Genomic DNA, 19,459 nt, shown 5'->3' on the forward strand with positions numbered 1-19,459 from the left:
TCTCACATCCATGATTCTCTCCTTCTCCCCCTCTTCCCCTTTCTCTGAAAAATAAATAATAAAATAAAAAAATAGAAGAAATCTCATACCCATTAGTACTTACCTGCGTCTTCCCCCATTACCCTAGACAACCATCACCTACTTTCTGTCTTTATGGGTTTGCTTATTCTGGACATTTCATATAATGGAATCATACAATAAATGGTATATTATGCCTGGTTTACATTTAGCATAATATTTTCAATGTTCATGCATGTTGTAGCATGTTATCAGTACTTTGTTTCTTTTCATTATAAATAATATTCCATTGTTTGGATTTATTACATTTTGTTAATTTATTCAGTAATTAGTGGATATTTGGATTGTTTCCACTCTTTGGCTATTATGAATAAGGCTGTTATGAATACTCATGTACACGTTTTTGCATGAACATTTATTTTTATGTTCTTAGAATTTTTGATTAGATGATAACTGTTCATGTTTTATCGGAACAGCCAGACTGTTTTCTTCTAGAGCAGCTGCACCGTTTTATGTTCCCTCCAGCAAAGCACGAGGGCGCCACACTCCTCACATCTTTGTTGATACTCATTATCATGTGTCTGTGGGGTACTGAGTGGCATCTCACTATGGCTTTGATTTGTATTTCCCTAATGACTAACAATGTTGAGCATCTTTTTGTGTGTTTATTGGCCATTTATGTATCTTCTTTGAAGAAATGTCTATTTCAATCCTTTGTTGACTTTTTTTTTTAAAGATTTTATTTATTTATCTTAGAGGGGAAGGGAAGGAAAGAGAGAGAGAGAATATCAATGTATGGTTGCCTCTCATAGGTTTCCTGCTGGGAACTAGCTTGCAACCCAGGCATGTGCCCTGGGAATTGAACCAGTGATCCTTTGGTTCGCAGGCCCATGCTCAATCCACTGAGCTACACCAGCCAGGGCCTTTGTTGACTTTTTATTGAGTTGTAGCAGTTCTTAATATTTTCTAGAGCAATCCTATTATCAGATATATGATTTGCAAACTTTTCCATTCTATGTATTGTTTCTTCACTTTTTTTTTTAAAGGCAAAGGGGAGCCATTTATTTTTTATTTTTATTTTTTAAATATTTTATTTATTTGTTTTTAGAGAGAGGGAAAGGGAAGGAGAAAGAGGGAGAGAAACATCAATGTGTGGTTGCCTCTCATGTGCCCTGTACTGGGGACCTGGCCTGCAACCCAGGCATGTGCCCTGATTGGTAATGCAACCAGTGACCCCTTGGTTCACAGGTCTGCACTCAATTCACTGAGCTACACCAGCCAGGGCTCTTTATTTTCTTGATGATGTCCTTTGAAGCACAAAAGTTTTTAATTTTCATGGTGTCTAATTTATTTATTTTCCTTTGTTGGCTTGTGCTTTCAACTTCACACGAGAAACTGTTGCCTAAGTCCTGGCTAGGTAGCTCAGTTGGTTAGAGCCTCAGCCGGATACTCCAAGTTGTGGGTTTGATCTCCAGTCAAGGCATATACAAGAGTGAAATGTGTCAGTGAGTGAAACAACAAATCAATGTTTCTTACTCTCCCTCTTTTTTTCTCTCTCTCAAATCAATAAATTAAAAAAGATTTTAAAAAACCAGAAACTATTACCTAATCTAAGGTCAGTGAAAATTTACCCCTTTATTTTATTTTAAGAATTTGATAGCTTTAGTTCTTACATTGAGGTCTTTGATCCATTTTGAGTTACTTGTTATATATAGTGTGAGAGAAGGTGTCCAACTTTGTAATCTTTTGCCTATGGAAATCCAATTGTCCCATTTATTGAAAACAATGTTCTTTCCCCCATTGAATTTTCTTGGCACCCTTTTTGAATATTAATTGACTGTAAGTCTGAGTTTATTTCTCAGCTTTTTTATTTTTTAAATTTTATTTAGTTATTTTTTAAGTACAGTTTTTTGTCTATTTCTCCCATCCTAGCCTCCCCTACCCCGTGCTCTCCACCTCCCTCCCATTTCTACCCCCCTTAGTTCTCGTCCCTGTGTCCTTCCTATTTGTTCTCAGCTTTTGATTCTCTCCCATTGATCTATGTGTCTGTCCTTACCCTAGTACCACACTGACTTGATTAGCTTTGTAGTAGGTTTTAGAACCTGATTGTGAGTCTTCCCAACTTTGTTCTTTTCAAGGCTCTTTTGGCTGTTTTACTCAATTTTTGCTGTGAACCCAAAGCTGTTCTAAAATATAAAGTACATGTTTTAGAAAAGAACCCTTAAATTGTAATATTTGGATTATGATTAATGTTTTTTATTTTTCTCATATTTTTGTAATATATTATATTTATCATTTTAAAAGTTTAAGTTTTGGCTAATAGAATAATTTTTTAACTCACGAGGGAGCCCTTAGTCCTGTAGACAAAAACCAGAGCCACCTAACTCTCCAGGAAGAATGAGTGAAGGTGAGGTGTAAGGTGATAGCTAGAATGAGCCAGTCTCAGATTTACACTCAGCTCCTGGAATTCTGTTTCTTTCCAGCGAATTTCCTTCAGTGTCTTCTCTGCCTTCTCACACTCCATTAAAAGCACTCCCTCACACCCTAGCTTCCGACTTTTCTCAGAAGTCCCCTTAGATCAAATTTTGGGAAATTGGCTCATTGTATAATCACCTGTGATAAATGGAATGAATGGTGGTTAAGTAGCATGAAGACAAGGAGCCAGGCAATGCAGTCTGAGCCACATAGCCACTGGGGTGGAAAGTGGCTTTCAAAGGGGGTAAAGGAAGTCACCCAAGCAGAGATTTTCACTGCCTTCTGTGCCCCCATTGTGTTCCATCAATTTCTTTGGAACTGTATGTGCTGTTTTCTTATGAAAGCATGTGCTCTTTAAGGTCAGAGACCTACAGGTGGTGCTGGGGCGAGTCAAAAGTTTAAATAGGCACACAGAGAAGCAAGCCGTGTGTCTCAGTGACAGAACACTTTTCATGTCCTTTGTAATTGCTGCTATAGAGTATGTGTGTTCTAAGTAGTTTGGGGCTTTTCTTTATAGCTTAGCCAGTTAAAATCTCAGTATATTGAAATACTTTATAGGACTTGGATATTACAGGTGTCCATTGGAGATTTGTTCCAAAACCAAAGCAAGTTTTATAGACCTGCTAAAGGCTGTTCATAGCAGTGTCAACCAAATCAGCTTTGCAGGATTATGACTTTGAACTGCTAACACTGATTTGCACTGTATATTTTTCAGTTGAATTCATCAAAAGAAGGGGAAAACAGCTTTTAACTAAGATTTTAAAAAAAAATTGTGGTCCCATTTCTGTATTTTTTTGTTTTTCTTGCCTGGGAAGATATATCTGATAAAATATTGCTATGAGCAGTGTCCAAGATTTTGCTGCCTATGTTTTTTTTTATGATTTTTATGGTTGCGGGTTTTAACATTTAAGTGTTTGATCCATTTTGAATTCACTCTTGTGTGTGGTATAAAAAGATGGTCTAGTTTCATTTTTCTGCATGTATCTGTCCAGTTTTCCCAACACCATTTATTGAATAAATGATCTTTAGCCTTTTGTATATGCTTGCTTCCTCTGTCGAATATGGACTATAAAGCTGTGGGTTTATTTCTGGACACTCTGTTCTGTCCCACTGACCTATGTGTCTGCTTTTATGCTGGTACTGTGCTGTTTTCATTACTATGGCCTTATAGTAAAGTTTCATGTTAGGTAGTGTGATTCCTCCAACTTTGTTCTTCTTTCTCAGTATCACTGTTGCTATGTAGGGCCTTTCGTGGTTCCATGGACAGTTTTGAAATGTTTGTTCTAGTTCTGTGAAATATATCATTGGAATCATGATAGGAGTTGTATTGGATCTATAGATTGCTTTGGGTAGTATGGACATTTTAATGATGTTAATTCTACCTATCCATGAACATAGTATGTGCTTTTACTTATTTGTATATTCTGTTTTTTTCTTTAGTGTCTTGTGATTTTCCATATACAGGTCTTTTACATCCTTGGTTAGTTTTAGTCCTAGGTATTTTATTATTTTTGTAGCAATTGTGATTGAGATTGTTTTCTTAATTTTCCTTTCTGTTAGTTCAGTATTGGCAAATAAAAAGGCAATTGATTTATGGATACTAGTTTTATATCCTGCTACTTTGCTGAATTCATTTACCATTTCTAATAGTTTCTTGATAGAATCTTTGGGGTTCTCTATGTACAGTACCACCAAAAAGCTCAACACTAAAAAATCAAGCAACCCAATTAGAAGATGGACAAAGGACCTAAATAGACACTTCTTCCAATGAGGACATAGAGATGGCCAAAGGACATATGAAAAGATGCTCAATGTCACCAATCATCAGAGAAATGCAAATTAAAACCACAATGAAATATCATCTCACACCTGTCACAGTGGCTATCATCAATAAATGAACAACCAAGAAGTGCTGGTGAGGATGTGGAGAAAGGGGAACCCTAGTACACTGTTGGTGGGAATGTAGACTGGTGTAGCCACTCTGGAAAGCAGTATGGAAATACTTGAAAAAGTACAAAGTGGATCTGCCTTTTCACCCAGCCATTCTACTTCTGGGACTATATTCAAAGGAACCCAAAACACTAATTCCAAAGAACATAAGCACCCCTGTGTTCATTGCAGTGTTATTTATAATCACCAAGATATGGAAGCAGCCCAGGTTGCCCATCAGTAAATGAGTGGATAAAAGAACTATAGGACATTTACACAATGGTCGTAAATATGAAGAACATTTTATCCTTTGCAACAGTGTGGATGAACCCAGAAAGCATTATGCCAAGTGAAATAAGGTAGTCAGCATGGTAAATACCATATGATTTCACTCAGATGTGGAATCTAATGAACAAACTGACTGAACAAGGAAAAATGGGGACAGACTCATAGATAGAGAGCAAAATGATAGCTAGTGGGGGCAGGTGAGGGGGTAGAGGGATTAAGCAAAAAGGAAAAAGGACATATGGACATAGACAACAGTGTGGTGACTGCTGAGGGGAGGGAGTAGAAGGGGACTAAATGATAATGGGAAAAATACAACAAAGATTAAACCAAAAATTGTATATTTATTAATGGCTTTTAGAAATATAAAATCACAATTTTAAATTTTTTGTAAAGTTTAAAGTAATTGTTTTTATATAGGGTTAAGAAAAAAGGAGATATTTCAATTATCCATAAATCCAGAAATATGAACAAAACTGTAGTTTAACTCTGTTTTACAATGAAGTACCTGCCATTTGGGAGAGAGATTTATTGTCAGTTACATTATTTTGTAATGTCATAGAAAAACTCTACCCTTCAAATTTTAGACCGTCAAAATATTTTCTGAAGAGTGTTTATTTTATCAGATGCTTTCCCCACTTGGAATTTCATTCATAATTGTTTTATCTTCCTTTTTCTGGCTTAAAAATGTACTCATGAACTTGTACTTCCAGCCTACATGGAATAACAGATTGGATTTACTGTCTTGGCTGTAATCATGTAACAAACAAAAACCCCAGAAAACATAATGTGAACTTTTCAACACTGAAGAACAGGCAAACAGGCAGCACAGGAGAGCGATCCCCATGAAAGCAGAAAGGTAGAGATGAACCCTGCAATTATCCTAACTTAGTGCTTGGGGAGTTTCCAGGCTACAGTGTAAGGAGGCAGAACCCAGGCAGAACCCAGGCAGGGGCCATCAGTCTCCTTGAGTTGAGAAGACAGAGCTGGAATCTAGTGAGGCCAAGGTTGCTGTAGTTGGGAGAAGAGAGAGCTGCTGTACAAGGAGAGAACACAGGTCTGTAGGGAGTCCCCTTAAGTCTTCAGATAAGTACTAGTAAGTGAATGTGTTGTATGGAAACTACCCATAGCTGACAAAGAACCACCCAAAAGAGCTGAAAGGGACAATCCCTGATTAATTTTCAGGGTTGAGAATAGTCTGTGTTCCCACCAGCCAAAGAGGAAAAACCTCATAAGACACAGGATATCAGGTAGAGTACTCAGAAGGGAATTGTCTCAGCAGTGGGGCGAGTGAAGGCCTAAGCTAAAGACTGCTCTGATCCTTTCTAACAAAGCTTAAAAACAGGCCTCAAAAGGATCAGACTGTTCCCAGTAACACAACTGCATCCTAGAACAAAGCTCAATATTTATAGTTTATATGAAAATATTTAGCATCCACCAAGGTAAAATTCACATTTGGCCTTCACCCAAAATATCAGACTTGGACTGATACAGGAAAAATACAATCCTTGAGGAGAATTGTCAAAAAATAGAAACAGACTAGATATGACACAGATGATAAATTTAGTAGACAAAGACATTAGAACAGTTCAGACTGTGTTCCTTATATTCAGGAAAGTAGAGGAAAGATTGAGAATGTTAAATCGATATGAAATTTATTTAAAAGATCCAAATTGAATATCTAGAGATAAAAACAACAATGTGTAAGATGAAAAATAATGCTACATGTGATTCACATCAAATTAGTGCAGGAGAAAAGGTCAGTGAACCTGAAGCCATAGCAATACAAACTAGGCAAAATAAAGCTCTGAAATAAAAACTAGGAAAAAATGAATAGAGTGTTAATGAGCTGATAGGCAACTTCAGGTGGCTTAATATACATGTAATTGTGGTCTCAAGAAGGGAAAGTTTTTGAAGGAACAATAGCCAAACATTTCCCAGAGATCTCCCTTGACACACCAAAAAGTGAAAAAGGGAACAAAGAACATATGTGGCAAATAGTAAACAGAATAGTCAGATGTTAGATTTATATGAGACTATCAGTAATCACTACTATAAAAAGTCAAAAACAACTCAGTTGAAGGACAGAGCTTAGTAAATTGGGTAAAAAGGCAAGACTCACCTGTGTGCTGGCTACAAGAAACCTACTATACATATTAAGATACAAATAGGCTAAAAGTAAAAGGTTGGAAAGGAATACTTCATGCTACACACTGATGTGGTTCAGTTGTTTGGAATGTCATTCCATGTGCTGAAAGGTCACAGGTTCGATCCCCAGTCAGGGCACATGCCTAGGTTGAGCACTTGGTCCCCTGTTGCAGCACATACAGTAGGCAGCCAGTGGATCTTTTCTTTCCCATTGATCTCTCTCTCTCTTTCTCTGTCTCTTCCTGCCCCCTGCCCTCTTCTCTCTCTGTAAAATCAGTTTAAAAAATACCCTATGCTAATACTAATCAAAAACAATGGAATAAGTATATTAATTTTAGACAAACTAGATTTTATTTTATTCATTACCATTTATCCCCTCTATATCCTCTTCCACCTCCACCCATCTCCTCCTGCCTCCAAATTACCACACTGTTAGGCAAACTAGATTGTAGAGCCAAGATTATTACCAGGAATGAGAGTCATTTCATAATGATAAATTGGTTAATTCATCAAATGGAACTGATAGTTCTAAAAATTTGTGAGCCTAATGACAGAGCTTCAAAATACATGAATCAGAACTTGATAGGACTGGGCCCTGGCCAAGTAGCTCAGTTGGTTAGGGCATTGTCCTGACAACCAGTGTTGCAGGATTTGATGCCCATTCAGGGCATATACAAGAATTAGCCAATGACTGCATAAATAAGTGGAACAAGAAGTCAGTGTTTCTCTGTCTCTCAAAATCAACTTTAAAAAAAGAAAAAGAAACTGATAGAACCAAAAGGAGAAAGATTCACAACTATAGTTGGAGATTTCAATACTTTACCTCTCAATAATTTAAAGAGCAAGTAGACAAAAAATAAATAATTTAGAAAATTTAAACAACACCAATAACTAATTGACCTAATTGACATTTATATAACATTCTACCCAATAGAGCAGAATATACATTGTATTTATTTGCACACGGAACATTTACTGATAAGGATGATGTTTTGGTTCAGAAAATAATGTAAATAAATGTAAAATTACTTAAATGAGTTTTCCACTTGTTGCTCTTCCCCTTCCCCTGCTGGTACTCCTATAATTCGGATGTTGGAGTGTTTAAAGATGTCCTGGAAGTTCCTAAGCCTCTCCTCATTTTTTTAAATTCTTGTTTCTTCGTTCTTTTCTGATTGGATGTTTCTTTCTTCCTTCTGGTCCACACTGTTGATTTGAGTCCCAGTTTTCTTTGCATCACTCTTGGTTTCCTGTGCATTTTCCTTTATTTCACTTAGTGTAGCCTTCATTTTAAATGATAAAAAGTATGTCAGCTGATCAGAAGGAAATTAAATTAAAAATTATAGAAAGATATCTAAAAAAATCCCTGAATATTTAGAAACTAACATTTTATTTTAGTTTAGTTTAGTTTATGTTATTTTATATTATATTTATTTATTTTATGTATCTTATTCTTGTTCAAGTACAGTTATCTGCATCTACTGCCCACCTTTTCCCTCCACTCCAGCCATCCCCACCTCCCTCTCCTGCTTCCACTTGCCTTGGTTTTGTCCATGTGTTCTTTATAGTTGTTCCTGAAAACCCTTACCCCACATTGTCCCCTCCTACCTCCCCTCTGGTTACTGTCAGATTGTTCTTAATTTCAATGTCACTGGTTATATTTTTCTTGCTTGTTTTGTTGATTAGGTTCCACTTAAAGGTGAGATATATTTGGTATTTGTCCCATACTGCCTGGCTTATTTCACTTAGCATAATGCTGTCCAGTTCTATTCATGCTGTTGCAAAGGATAGGAGCTCCTTCTTTTCTTCTGCTGCATAGTATTTTCATTGTGTAAATGAACCATGGTTTTTTGATCCATTCATTTACTTATGGACACTGAGGTTGTTTCTAGCACTTGGCTATTATAAATCGTGCTGCTATGAACATGGGGGTTCATAGGTTCTTATGAATTAGTGTTTTGGGATTCTTAGGATATAATCCTAGCAATGGATTTGCCAAGTCAAAAGGTAGTTCTATTTTTCGTTTTCTGAGGAAATTGCATACTGTTTTTCACAGTGTCTGCACCAGTCTGCATTCCCATCAACAGTACACTGGAGTTCCCCTTTCTCCACATCCTCTGGAACACTTGTTTGTTGCTTTGTTTGTTTATGATGGCCATTCTCACTGGTGTGAATTTGTATCTCATTGTGGTTTTAATTTGTATCTCTCTGATGGCTAGTGATGCTGAGCATCCTTTCATATGTCTTTGGGCTCTTTGTATGTCCTCCTTGGTGAAGTGTCTGTTTAAGTCTTTAGACCATTTTTTAATTGGGTTGTTTGTCTTCCTGGAGTGGAGTTGTATGAGTTCTTTTTATATTTTGGAGATCAAACCCTTGTCTGAGGTATCATTAGCAAATATGTTTTCCCATATAGTTGGTTCTTTTTTTTCATTTTAGTGCTGTTTTCTTTAGCCATGCAGAAGCTTTTTAATTTGATGAAGTCCATTTGTTTATGCTTTCCTTTATGTCCCTTGTTTGGGGGGACATATCGGTGAAGACATTGCTGCATGAAATATCTGAGATTTTCCTGCCTGTGCTTTCTTCTAGGGCTTTCAGGGTGTCATGGCTTACATTTTAGTCTTTTTTATCCACCTTGAATTTATTTTTGTGTATGGTGTAAGTTGGTGATTGAGAGAAACTGACACATTTTCAAGAAGCTCCTGGGTCAAAGAAAAAAATGAAAGATTAATTTAGAATGTATATTATTGAAAATGAAAAAAGTCAAAATTTGTGGGATGTAGTAATACATGTGCTCAGTGGAAAAATTATAGTACTAAATACCTATATCAGAGAAAAAGTAAGGTTTCAAATCCATGTCCTCAGCTTCTACCTTAAGAAAATAGAATAGAAGAAGCAATCAAACCCAAAGTAAGCAGAAGTGAGTTAAAGACAAAAGCCAAAACCAATGAGGTAGAAAATCAGAAAACAGTAGAGAAAGTCAATGAAATCAAAAGCTGGCTCTTTGAGAAGACCAATAAAATTGATAACCGATACATGGTCTTTGAGAAGACCATATAGCCAGCTGGAGTATGAAAAAGAGAAGACACAAGTTACCAATATCAGGAATGAAAAACTTGGTTAAACTGCAGATCTAATCATTACTAAAAGGCTAAATAACATAATTATATGAATTACTTGATGTCAATGCATTGGACAGTTAGATGAAATGGGCAAATTTCTTGAAAGACAAAATAACAAAGCCTCACTTAAGAAGAATCAAATAACCTGAATAGTTTTATATCTGTTAAAGAAATGGAATTCCCCCCAAAAACTCTGGGTTCAGATAAACTTCCCTGATAAATTCTACCAAATGATTTAGGAAGTGATAATACCAGTTTTACACAAATAACTGTATACATTTGATGAGGGGGAATACTTCTCAACCCATTCTATGACACTGGTATTATCCTGATACTAAAACCAGACAAATGCCTTCCAAGAAAAGAAAATTATAGCCTAATATTTCTTATGAATATAGTAAAATTATTAACAAAATTTTACCAAATGGACCCCAACAGGAGTCACAGATGATGTGACTGCTTATGATCTCTAAAAATAAACTACTAGACCAATTACGTGCACTTAGCAAAGTTACAGGATTCAAGATCAGTATAGAAAAGTGTATTGTATTTCTGTATACTCGCAAATGAAGTCAGAAGTTTAAATTTTAAAAGATTACCATTTATAGTAAAACAAAAATTTCAATATTAAGGATAGATTTCATAAAACATATGTAAGACCTCTCTACTGAAAGATATAAAATGTTACTGAGAGAAATTAAAGAAAACCTAAATGAAGAGATACTGTGTTCAAGTATTGGAAGACTCAATATTGGCAGTTTTCTCTAAAGATAGATTCAGCGCAATCCCAATTAAAATCCCTGCTGGCTGTTTGTAGAAAGTGGCAAGCTAGTTTCCATCTCTGTGGAAATGGAAAGGGTGTGGAACAGCCAGAACAATTTTGATGAAGAGCAGAGAGGACTTAATGATATCTGATTTCTAAAACTTATTATAGCTATAATAATCAAATAATGTTATTGGTATAAAGATAAACAGATACTTCCATGGAGCTGGAGAGTCCAGAAAAAAATATGTTCAGTTAATTTTGAGTATGGTGCCGAGTGGGAAAAATGTCTTTTCAGCAAATGGTGGTAGAAAAAATTGATATTCATACATAAAAAACTGAATCCATAGCTTAATGCATACCTTGCATCATATATAATAATTCAAAATTGATCATAGACTTAAAATGTAAAGCCAAAATCTATAACATTTTTAGAAGAAAATATGTGTGTCTCTGGGCTTGGAAACAATTTCTAAAGTATAACACCAAAAACATGATTTACAAAAGAAACAAAAATAAACTGGGCTATGTCAATATTACATACAGCTTTTTAAAAGCCACCTACCTTTAAGAGACTAAAAGGATAAGCCACAAACTGAGAGAAAATATTCTCATATGTCTGTATTCAGAATATATAAGAAACTCTCAAACCTCAGTGATAGGAAAAGTCTGGCAAAAGTAGACAAAAGAGCCCTGGCTGAGTGGCTTAGTTAGTTGGTTGGAGCATTGTTCTTTACACCAAAGGTTGCAGGTTAGGGCACATACTTAAGTTGTGATTTCAATCCCTGGTCAGTGTTCACACAGGAGGCAACCAACCAATATTTTTCTTTCACCTCTCTCTCTCCCTCCTTCCTTCCTTTCTTCCCTCTGCAAGCATATTCTTAGGTGAGGATTAAAAAATAGGCCAAAGATTTTAATAGACCCTTTACCAAAGAGAGCTGTATGGATGGTAAATAAGTACATGGAAATATGATCAACATAATTTATCAGTATGGAAATGCAATTTAAAACCACAATAAGATGCCACTATATACATGTTAGAATGTCTTCAGTTAAAAAAGTGCTAGTGAGCCCTGGCTGGTGTGGCTCTGGATTGAGTGCTGGTCTGTGAACCTAAAGGTCACTGGTTTGATTCCCAGTCAGGGCACATGCCTGGGTTGCATGCCAGGTCCCCCATTTGAGGGCGTGCAAGAAGCAACCACACAGTGATGTTTCTCTCCCATCTCTTTCTCTCTCCCCTCCATTCTCTAAAAATAAATAAATAAAATCTTTTAAAAAAAGTGATGGTGAGGAGCAACTGAAACTCATATGCTTCTAGTGGGAATGCAGAATAGTATAGCCACTTTGGAAAACATTTTGACACTTTGTTAAAGACCCAAACTATACACCTACTGTGTGACATAGCCATTCACTTCCTAGGCATTCATTCAAGATAAATGGATGTTTACAACCACATAAAGATCTGTACCATATAGTCAAAGCAGCTTTGGTTGTAATAGACAGACATTAAAAACAATCCAAATGCATCAATAGGCAAGTAATCAAAATGTATATCAACAAGTAAATTAAATACGCAATGCACTGTCTCTGTGCAGGGATAGTACTCAACAGTAATAAGGGATGAACTATTATTGACACACCAAACAATGTGTTTGATTCTCAATATACTTAAAATAAGAAAGAAGCCAGTGGGTAAAAACATGATGCCATTTATATGGAATTCTATAAAGTACAACTATTCAGAAAGCAGATCAGTGATTGCCTGAAGATGTGAGCTGGTCAGGAATGAATTATAAAAGGACACAGGAAACTTTTGTGAGTGACAAATATGTTCATTATCTTAATTGTAGTGATGGCTTTATGGATATATATACGTGTCAAAACTTACTAAATTGTATACTTTAAATATGTGTAGTTTGTTGTACATTAAGTATATGTCACTAAATCTGTAAAAAATATGTGAGTTCAACATTTATTACATGCTACTTAAACTTTGGAATCATGTAAGGTACTCAATAATTTTTAAAATATTTTTTTAGTGATGAAGTTTGATGAGGTAGGAAAATATTGTGTATATCAAGTTTACTTAAAATTTGAACTTATTAGAAAATTGAGATTAAATGAATCTTCTGATTTGAGCTTTCTGAAATTCTGAGGGAATTTTCAGAATGATAAATACCAAAGGTTAGATTTAATTTTACTGTCAGATTAGAACATTATTATCCAACTGGATGATGATAGATAAATAAAGGGACAGAAAAGAAAAACTTTTGTAGAGCCCTTAGTTTAAAACTGAGGAAGTCAACAGAATTCTAGGCTTGGGAGAAATTCCCATGACCCTGATTGGATGACTAGGTATCTGTGATGGTAGAATAACGGCTCCTCATTGACGGCGACATCCCAGTCACTGGGATTTGTTCATATGTTGCCTTATGCAGCAGAGGGGACTTTGGAGATGTGATTAAGGCTAGCGATTTTGAGATGGGGAGATTTTTCTGAATTATCCAGATGGGCCTAACATACTCACATGGATTCTCCTTTTTGCTCCAGTACCATTCATCTTTTCTTCGGTGTTCATTAGGATGTGAAATGATTCCGAGGTGCTTGGCGAAGTTCGTAGTCAATGTGGAGTCCATATGGGGCCTTCTTCAATGGTACAATACTTGTGTCGCTCCTCATGTTTGAGTTTCTTATATTGAAAAGCATGTAAGCTACCCTGGCTGGGTGGCTCCGTTGGTTGGCGTGCCCTCCCATACGTTAAAATGGTTACAGGTTTAGTTCCTTGTCGGGGCACAAAGGTAGGCTGTGGGTTCCATCCCTGGTTTGGGCCCATATGAAAGATAACCTATTAATGTTTCTCTCACATATTGATGTATTGATGTTTTTATCTGTCTTTCTCTCTCCCCCTTCCTCTCCCTCTAAAAGTCAGTAAACATATCCTCAGATCAGGATTAAAAATAAAAGCATGTAAGCTGTCAGCATCATAGAAACCCCAGTGACACTTCCTCTCTTCACATTGACATACTTGTTGTAATACTGGTAGTAACCTCTTTGAAACATTTCTGAAATGCTCTGGCAAGAGCCTCCTGGGGTGAAACCCTGCATTGCTCTCAGCTGGTGGCTCCCCTATTTGACATCCATGAATTTCTTCCCCTACACTGGTACCACTGACACCATCTTGGAGTTGGGGCTGTCCCACTTAGATTGTTAAGGAATTTACAAAGACGGAGAAACTTTCCCAGCTGTGGTCAGGGAGACGGGACTAGGGAAGGTGATCAGAGAGATACAGTGTTGCTGGTTTTGAAAATGGAGGAATGGGGCCATGAACTGAGGAATTTGGGTGGCCTCTAGAATCTGGAAAAGGCAAGGAAATAGATTCTCACCTAGGGCTTCCAGAAGGAATATAGCCCTAATACCTTGTTGTTAGCCTAGTGAGATTTATTTCTGACTTCTAACTTTCAGGAGCGTTAGATTTAGGCCATGGGTATTTTTTAGGCCATTAAGTTTGTGGTAATTTGTTACGACAGCTATAGAAAACCAGCACAATATCTAAGGCGAGTAAAGGTCAGAATTAATAATTTTTGCTGGAGGGTTGCAATGGAATGTGAATTCTGTATTACCAAAATAGCTGTTTTTGTTCCTTGGGAATTGTTTCCCCATCTACATCTCACCTCATTTTCCCATATGAATGCTCAGATCAGGTTATGAACACTCAGTTCCTGGGAACATTTTATGATGCATGAAGAAATTATATTTTTCCTAAATGTGTTTTTTTCTCAGCAGGTTGTCTACTTAAAAAAGACAATGACTACTGATGGAGGTGCCAAGAAAAACAGAGAAAGCCCAGCAGCGGCTGTTGCTGCACAGGGAGAGGACCTCACCTCTAAGAAAGATAGAGGAGTGTTAAAGGTGAGGCCATGAGGACGAATGATGTGGGAAATTCACTCTCTGCAAAGAGTGTTTGTAAAAATCTTTTGGGAATGGGGCTGGAGGTGGTAATATTTACTAAGTGCCAAACATGACAGCTGAAGTCTCACTTCATGTCATAACTTGAGGTTTAGTTTTGGCCCCAGATTATACAATAGATGGTGAGATTGAGGCCCAGCCAGGTAAATTAAATGCCGAGTATCACATGTGTAAATAAATGCAGATCTGGGGGTCAGGTTCAAGTTATGTCAGACTCCAAAAGCTGTTTCTCTCTGTTCTCAGGGTGTGCAAATGGGTTGTTACTTTAATGCAATATTTAGTGTATTAAAGGGTAGCTTGAAACAATTCAAAAGACTTTTTTTTAAGGAAAAGAAGAGCTAACTTGCAAAGTTCAAAAGGATTGGTTTTTATATACAAATAGTATGTACCGTGTAGTTAATCATTTTTATATGTGTTATTTTATTTGTATCTTGCAGTGGTCTTGTAAGACAGAGTACCTCTTGATTCTTCTATTTACATGTGGAAAATAGATATTTGCATTCGATATAAGTGAATAAACTGAAGCTAGGAAAGGTCAAATGGCTTTGGTCATATGAAGTTATTTCTCTTACACTGTTATGCATATGAGTTTTGTATAATTGTAAATTGTTTTGCTGAAAAGATCCTTACAAAGTTTATATGCTTTGGCTTACATTCTAAATATTACTTGTGTGCTGAGTTCTACTCTGTCTTTGTGTCCACAGTAGCAAATGGGAATTTTTACTTTGTTTTGTCTAATGTTGCTTTTGTGAGTGTTTTTTTCCTTTTATTGCCTCTCTTCTGACTTTGTATGTTTTACTATTAGCTTCCTGTCTGCCAAGCCCAATTTTGGAGACTTGCAGCTACAGAATAAGGGATTATGTTATAGGTTAATGTCATGAGACTTTACCTTCTTTCAGATGGCTTCTCAACCCAATGGCATATGAATCGCGCATCCCGAACTCCAGGATGCTGGTAGATAGACACAGTGAGATTCTGCAGGTGCCCTCAACGTCTCCTTCCTCTTTCATCTTTTCAGAGCACCCATCAGAGAACATGGTCTCCAACTTGCTTCGGGTTCTGCTTTGGTCTAGGGGCAAAACCAATGAGATTTTTAGGCTCATATAGAAGATTTTGAGATTGTAAGCCTTGTAAATCGCATCATTTATCATTGTCAGCCTCAGGTTTCACTGTGGGGCTTGGGTTAAGATTAAATAGGCCTGCTAATTAATTTTGTGACCTCCTATCAGTGACAAAAGTTTCCTCTTTGGTGACACTGGAATAATAATACAGTTATACGTTGGCAGCCCTGGGGTCCAGAACCTGTCGAACCCTGTACTCGTCGCATTTTGACGAGAAGAAAATGTTTCAGCACTCGGGGCCGGCTGGCCCCTGGGCGCCCTTCTCTCACAATGAAACAGAGGTCGACGCATCAGTCTGCTGGGAGCTGGCAGACAGTTTGGTCCTCGTGGGTTTGGGCACTTGTCCTGAGTTCCAAAAAGAATTAATAAGTTACACAGTACCTACCACTGTACAACCTACCTCCTAGAGTTTGGGGATCACATAAAGCATTTAGCCTAGTATCATGGCTGAGGCTAAATCTCTCTTATTAAGAGAGATTACCTTCTGGAGAGGCTGAGGCTCCCACGTACTGCATGCAGTTCATGATGGTGAGCACTTTTAGGATATTATGTGATTTCTTTTAGATTAATTTTTGAAACTTCCCCTCCATTGAAGTTCATGAAGGTCAGTAATGATGTTTTCAAGTAGCTCTAAATTCAATTTTTAAAGTTAGAATGATTTTTTGCAACTCTGTTGGTATAATTAACCCATAACATTATGTAAATTTATGGTGAGTTGTGGTAAATTTACAATGAGATGATTTAATACATTTATATATTTCAGAATGATCACCAGCCCTGGCTGGTGTGGCTCTGTGGATTGAATGCAAGCCTGCGAACCAAAGGGTTGCTGATTTGATTCCCAGTCAGGGCACATACCTGGGTTGCGGGCCATGTCCCCAGTAGGGGGCACATGAGAGGCAACTACATATTGATATTTTTCTCCCTCTCTTTCTCTCTGCTTTTCCCTCTCTAAATATGAGTAAATAAATAAAATCTTAAAAAAAATGACCACCACAGTAAAATTAGTTAACACCTCTATCATCTCACGTAATTACTATTTCTTTTTTGTGGTGAGCATATTTAAGTTCTAATCCCTTAGCAACTTTCAAGTATATAACACAGTGTTGTTAATTATAGCCACCATGCTGTGCATTAGATCCCCCAGATTTCTTTGTTTTATGTCTAGAAGTTTATATGGTTTGACTTAGATCTCACCATTTCCCCCACCCTTCAGCCCCTGGCAAGCACCACTGTGCTCTCTGTTTCTGTGAGTTGAGCTTTTCTAGATTCCACGTGAAGTGATATAACAGTGTTTTTCCTTTGGCTTATTTCATTTAGTGTAATGCCCTGAGGGTACATCTGTGCAGTCACAAATAGCGTGATCTCCTGCTTCCTCAGGGCCGAATAGTATTCCTGTGAGTGTGTGTGTGTGTCACATCCTCTTTGTCCCTTCACCCGTGGACGCTCAGGTGGCTTGCAAGGCTTGGGCGTTGTGAATGATGTTACAGTGACATCAGAGTGTGAATCTGTCTCTGAGACAGGGATTTTGTTCCCTTTGGGCTTATAAGGGGGGACCGTTAAAACACTGGAATTCATTTATGAAAAATTGTGTATTCTTACATGTTTAAACTCTAGTCACCTTCATAGTACTCTCTGTTTGATACAGTACACCTACTGAGACTTTTTTCCACTGTGCAAAACAGTTTTTGAACTTGTTGATTTTGATGCCTTTTAGTGTTTCTGCCATTCTTTGTTTCACCTCTTCCACATTACTAAAATGTGTCCCTTTGAGGACTTTTTTCATTGGGGAAACTAAAAAAAGTCACCTGGGACAAGATTGGGTGAATAGGGAGGGTGGGGCATAGGGATTATGCTGGTTTTGGTGAACAACTGCTGAACAGTCGCTGGTTTAGGTAGTTAGGCTCATAAATCACCCACCATGAAATGGGCAAACACGTTGAAAGAGTCTTCAAAAAACATTCACTGAAGGTGAACGCAGCCTCTCACAGCACCAGCTGCTCCACTGATACAGATGGGTCCTAGCTAGGGAAGCCTGTACTGCAAGGGGCCTCCTATACAGAAAATAATTCCCATTTATTTTGGGCCCCCCCTCATATATCCAGAAGTGGGATTGCTAGATCATGCGGTAGTTCTATTTTTAAGTTTTTGAGGAATGTACATGCTCTTTTTCACAGTGGCTGCATCAGTTTACATTCCCACCAACAGTGCACAAGGGGTTCTTTTATGTCTTGTTTTTTTTGATATCAGCCATTCTAACAGGTGCGAGGTGATATCTCACTGTGGTTTTGATTTGCATTTCCAGAACTGTTTATTTCTTTCTAAGATATTTCATTGTTTATGTACAGAAACACAACTGATACCTTTATGTTGATTTGATGTTCTACAACTTTACTGAATTTATTGCTTAGTTCTAACAGCTTTTGATGGAGTTGTAGTAGTGATTGTTTTTCTTTAGAGACTGAGCTTTTGAACTAAGAAAATTGTAGATCCTAAGATGGTATTTATGTGGTAATATGAGGGTGTGGCAAGAAAGACACATCTTAAAGAAGAATGTAAGAACAAATAATTGAATTCTTTAGATAAAAATTCAGATCTTTCCCCAAAAAGGATGTTCTATGGACACTAGCTACTACCCTCTGCTATCTAATAAAAATTATTAATTTACTTCAGGTGATTGACAAAATAAATTACACCACCACATGCCTGGATTTGGTTTTCTTTTTCCAGGATTTACCAACTGCATTAGTGGCTGGTCTATCAAGATCAAATAAATGTACTGGATTTTACACTACCTGAATATTTTGCAGTTTGGAGATTTTTTGGTATTTCCTTATTTAGAAAATAAATTATTTATTATTATACAACTGTACAGTGATACTGATTTTATAAGCTGTTATACCAGCAAATTGGTCTTTTTGGAATTTAATCAAACTAGTGGAATCTAGTTAGAAGTAGCAAAGGAGGGAAATAAAACGTCACCTTTAAAACTGCTTTAGACTTCTTGAATGATTTTGGAAGTCTGATCTTTTGGTCTAATTCAGTTTGTGAGGGACTAGCTCTGTGCTTTGGGAGATTATAGTGCCAAAGCATGGAGGGCATTAAACCAATGAAGCAGGGTCTGTCAGTAAGTTATTGTGAGGGAGCAGTGTGTTTAACAGTGGTATTAAACAGAGCGTCACAGCAGGCTAGGACAGTTTTCCAGTGGAGAGAGTTATGGAGAAGACTAGGAAGGGAGCATTTAGAAAAGACAGTTATTTGCAAATCTGCCTTTGGGATGTCAAGTGGACTGTGTGATCTTTTGATTCTCTGATTAGAAGTTAAAAGTTCCACTTTTTTTTTATGCTTGTGTTTTCTAGATTGTCAAAAGAATGGGGAATAGTGAGGAAACACCAATGATTGGAGATAGAGTTTATGTCCATTACACAGGAAAATTGAAAAATGGAAAGAAGTTTGATTCCAGTCATGATAGAAGTGAACCATTTGTTTTTAGTCTTGGCAAAGGTAAGAGGGTATTTTCTGAGTTGTGTTTTGCTTAGATTATTGCTATTTCTATTACATGGGACCTGGTGGGTACTATCCTTGCCAAAAGTAAAGATTTTAAAGCCATAGTTCTCAAATTATAGTTCCTGGGTCCC

General features: G+C 37.0%; 1 protein-coding gene across 4 annotated transcripts in view; it reads left to right on the forward strand.

Moving 5' to 3' along the window:
- The window catches only part of FKBP5 (FKBP prolyl isomerase 5), a 95,319-nt gene that overhangs the window by 27,913 nt on the left and 47,947 nt on the right, over positions 1–19,459 (forward strand). For 2 of the 4 annotated variants that reach the window (XM_053671208.1, XM_053671214.1), the window contains exons 2-3: positions 14,515–14,643; positions 19,181–19,325. In XM_053671208.1, coding sequence (XP_053527183.1) covers positions 14,539–14,643; positions 19,181–19,325 — 250 coding nt within the window. In that variant the 5' untranslated portion in view covers positions 14,515–14,538. The remainder of the gene's footprint in view (positions 1–14,514; positions 14,644–19,180; positions 19,326–19,459) is intronic. The other 2 variants (XM_053671210.1, XM_053671211.1) reach the window with 1 other exon arrangement.

Source organism: Artibeus jamaicensis, unplaced genomic scaffold (genome assembly GCF_021234435.1).
Source record: "Artibeus jamaicensis isolate MK-2021 breed Jamaican fruit bat unplaced genomic scaffold, CSHL_Jam_final contig_1803, whole genome shotgun sequence".
In the NCBI taxonomy this organism is placed as follows: Eukaryota; Metazoa; Chordata; class Mammalia; order Chiroptera; family Phyllostomidae; genus Artibeus; species Artibeus jamaicensis.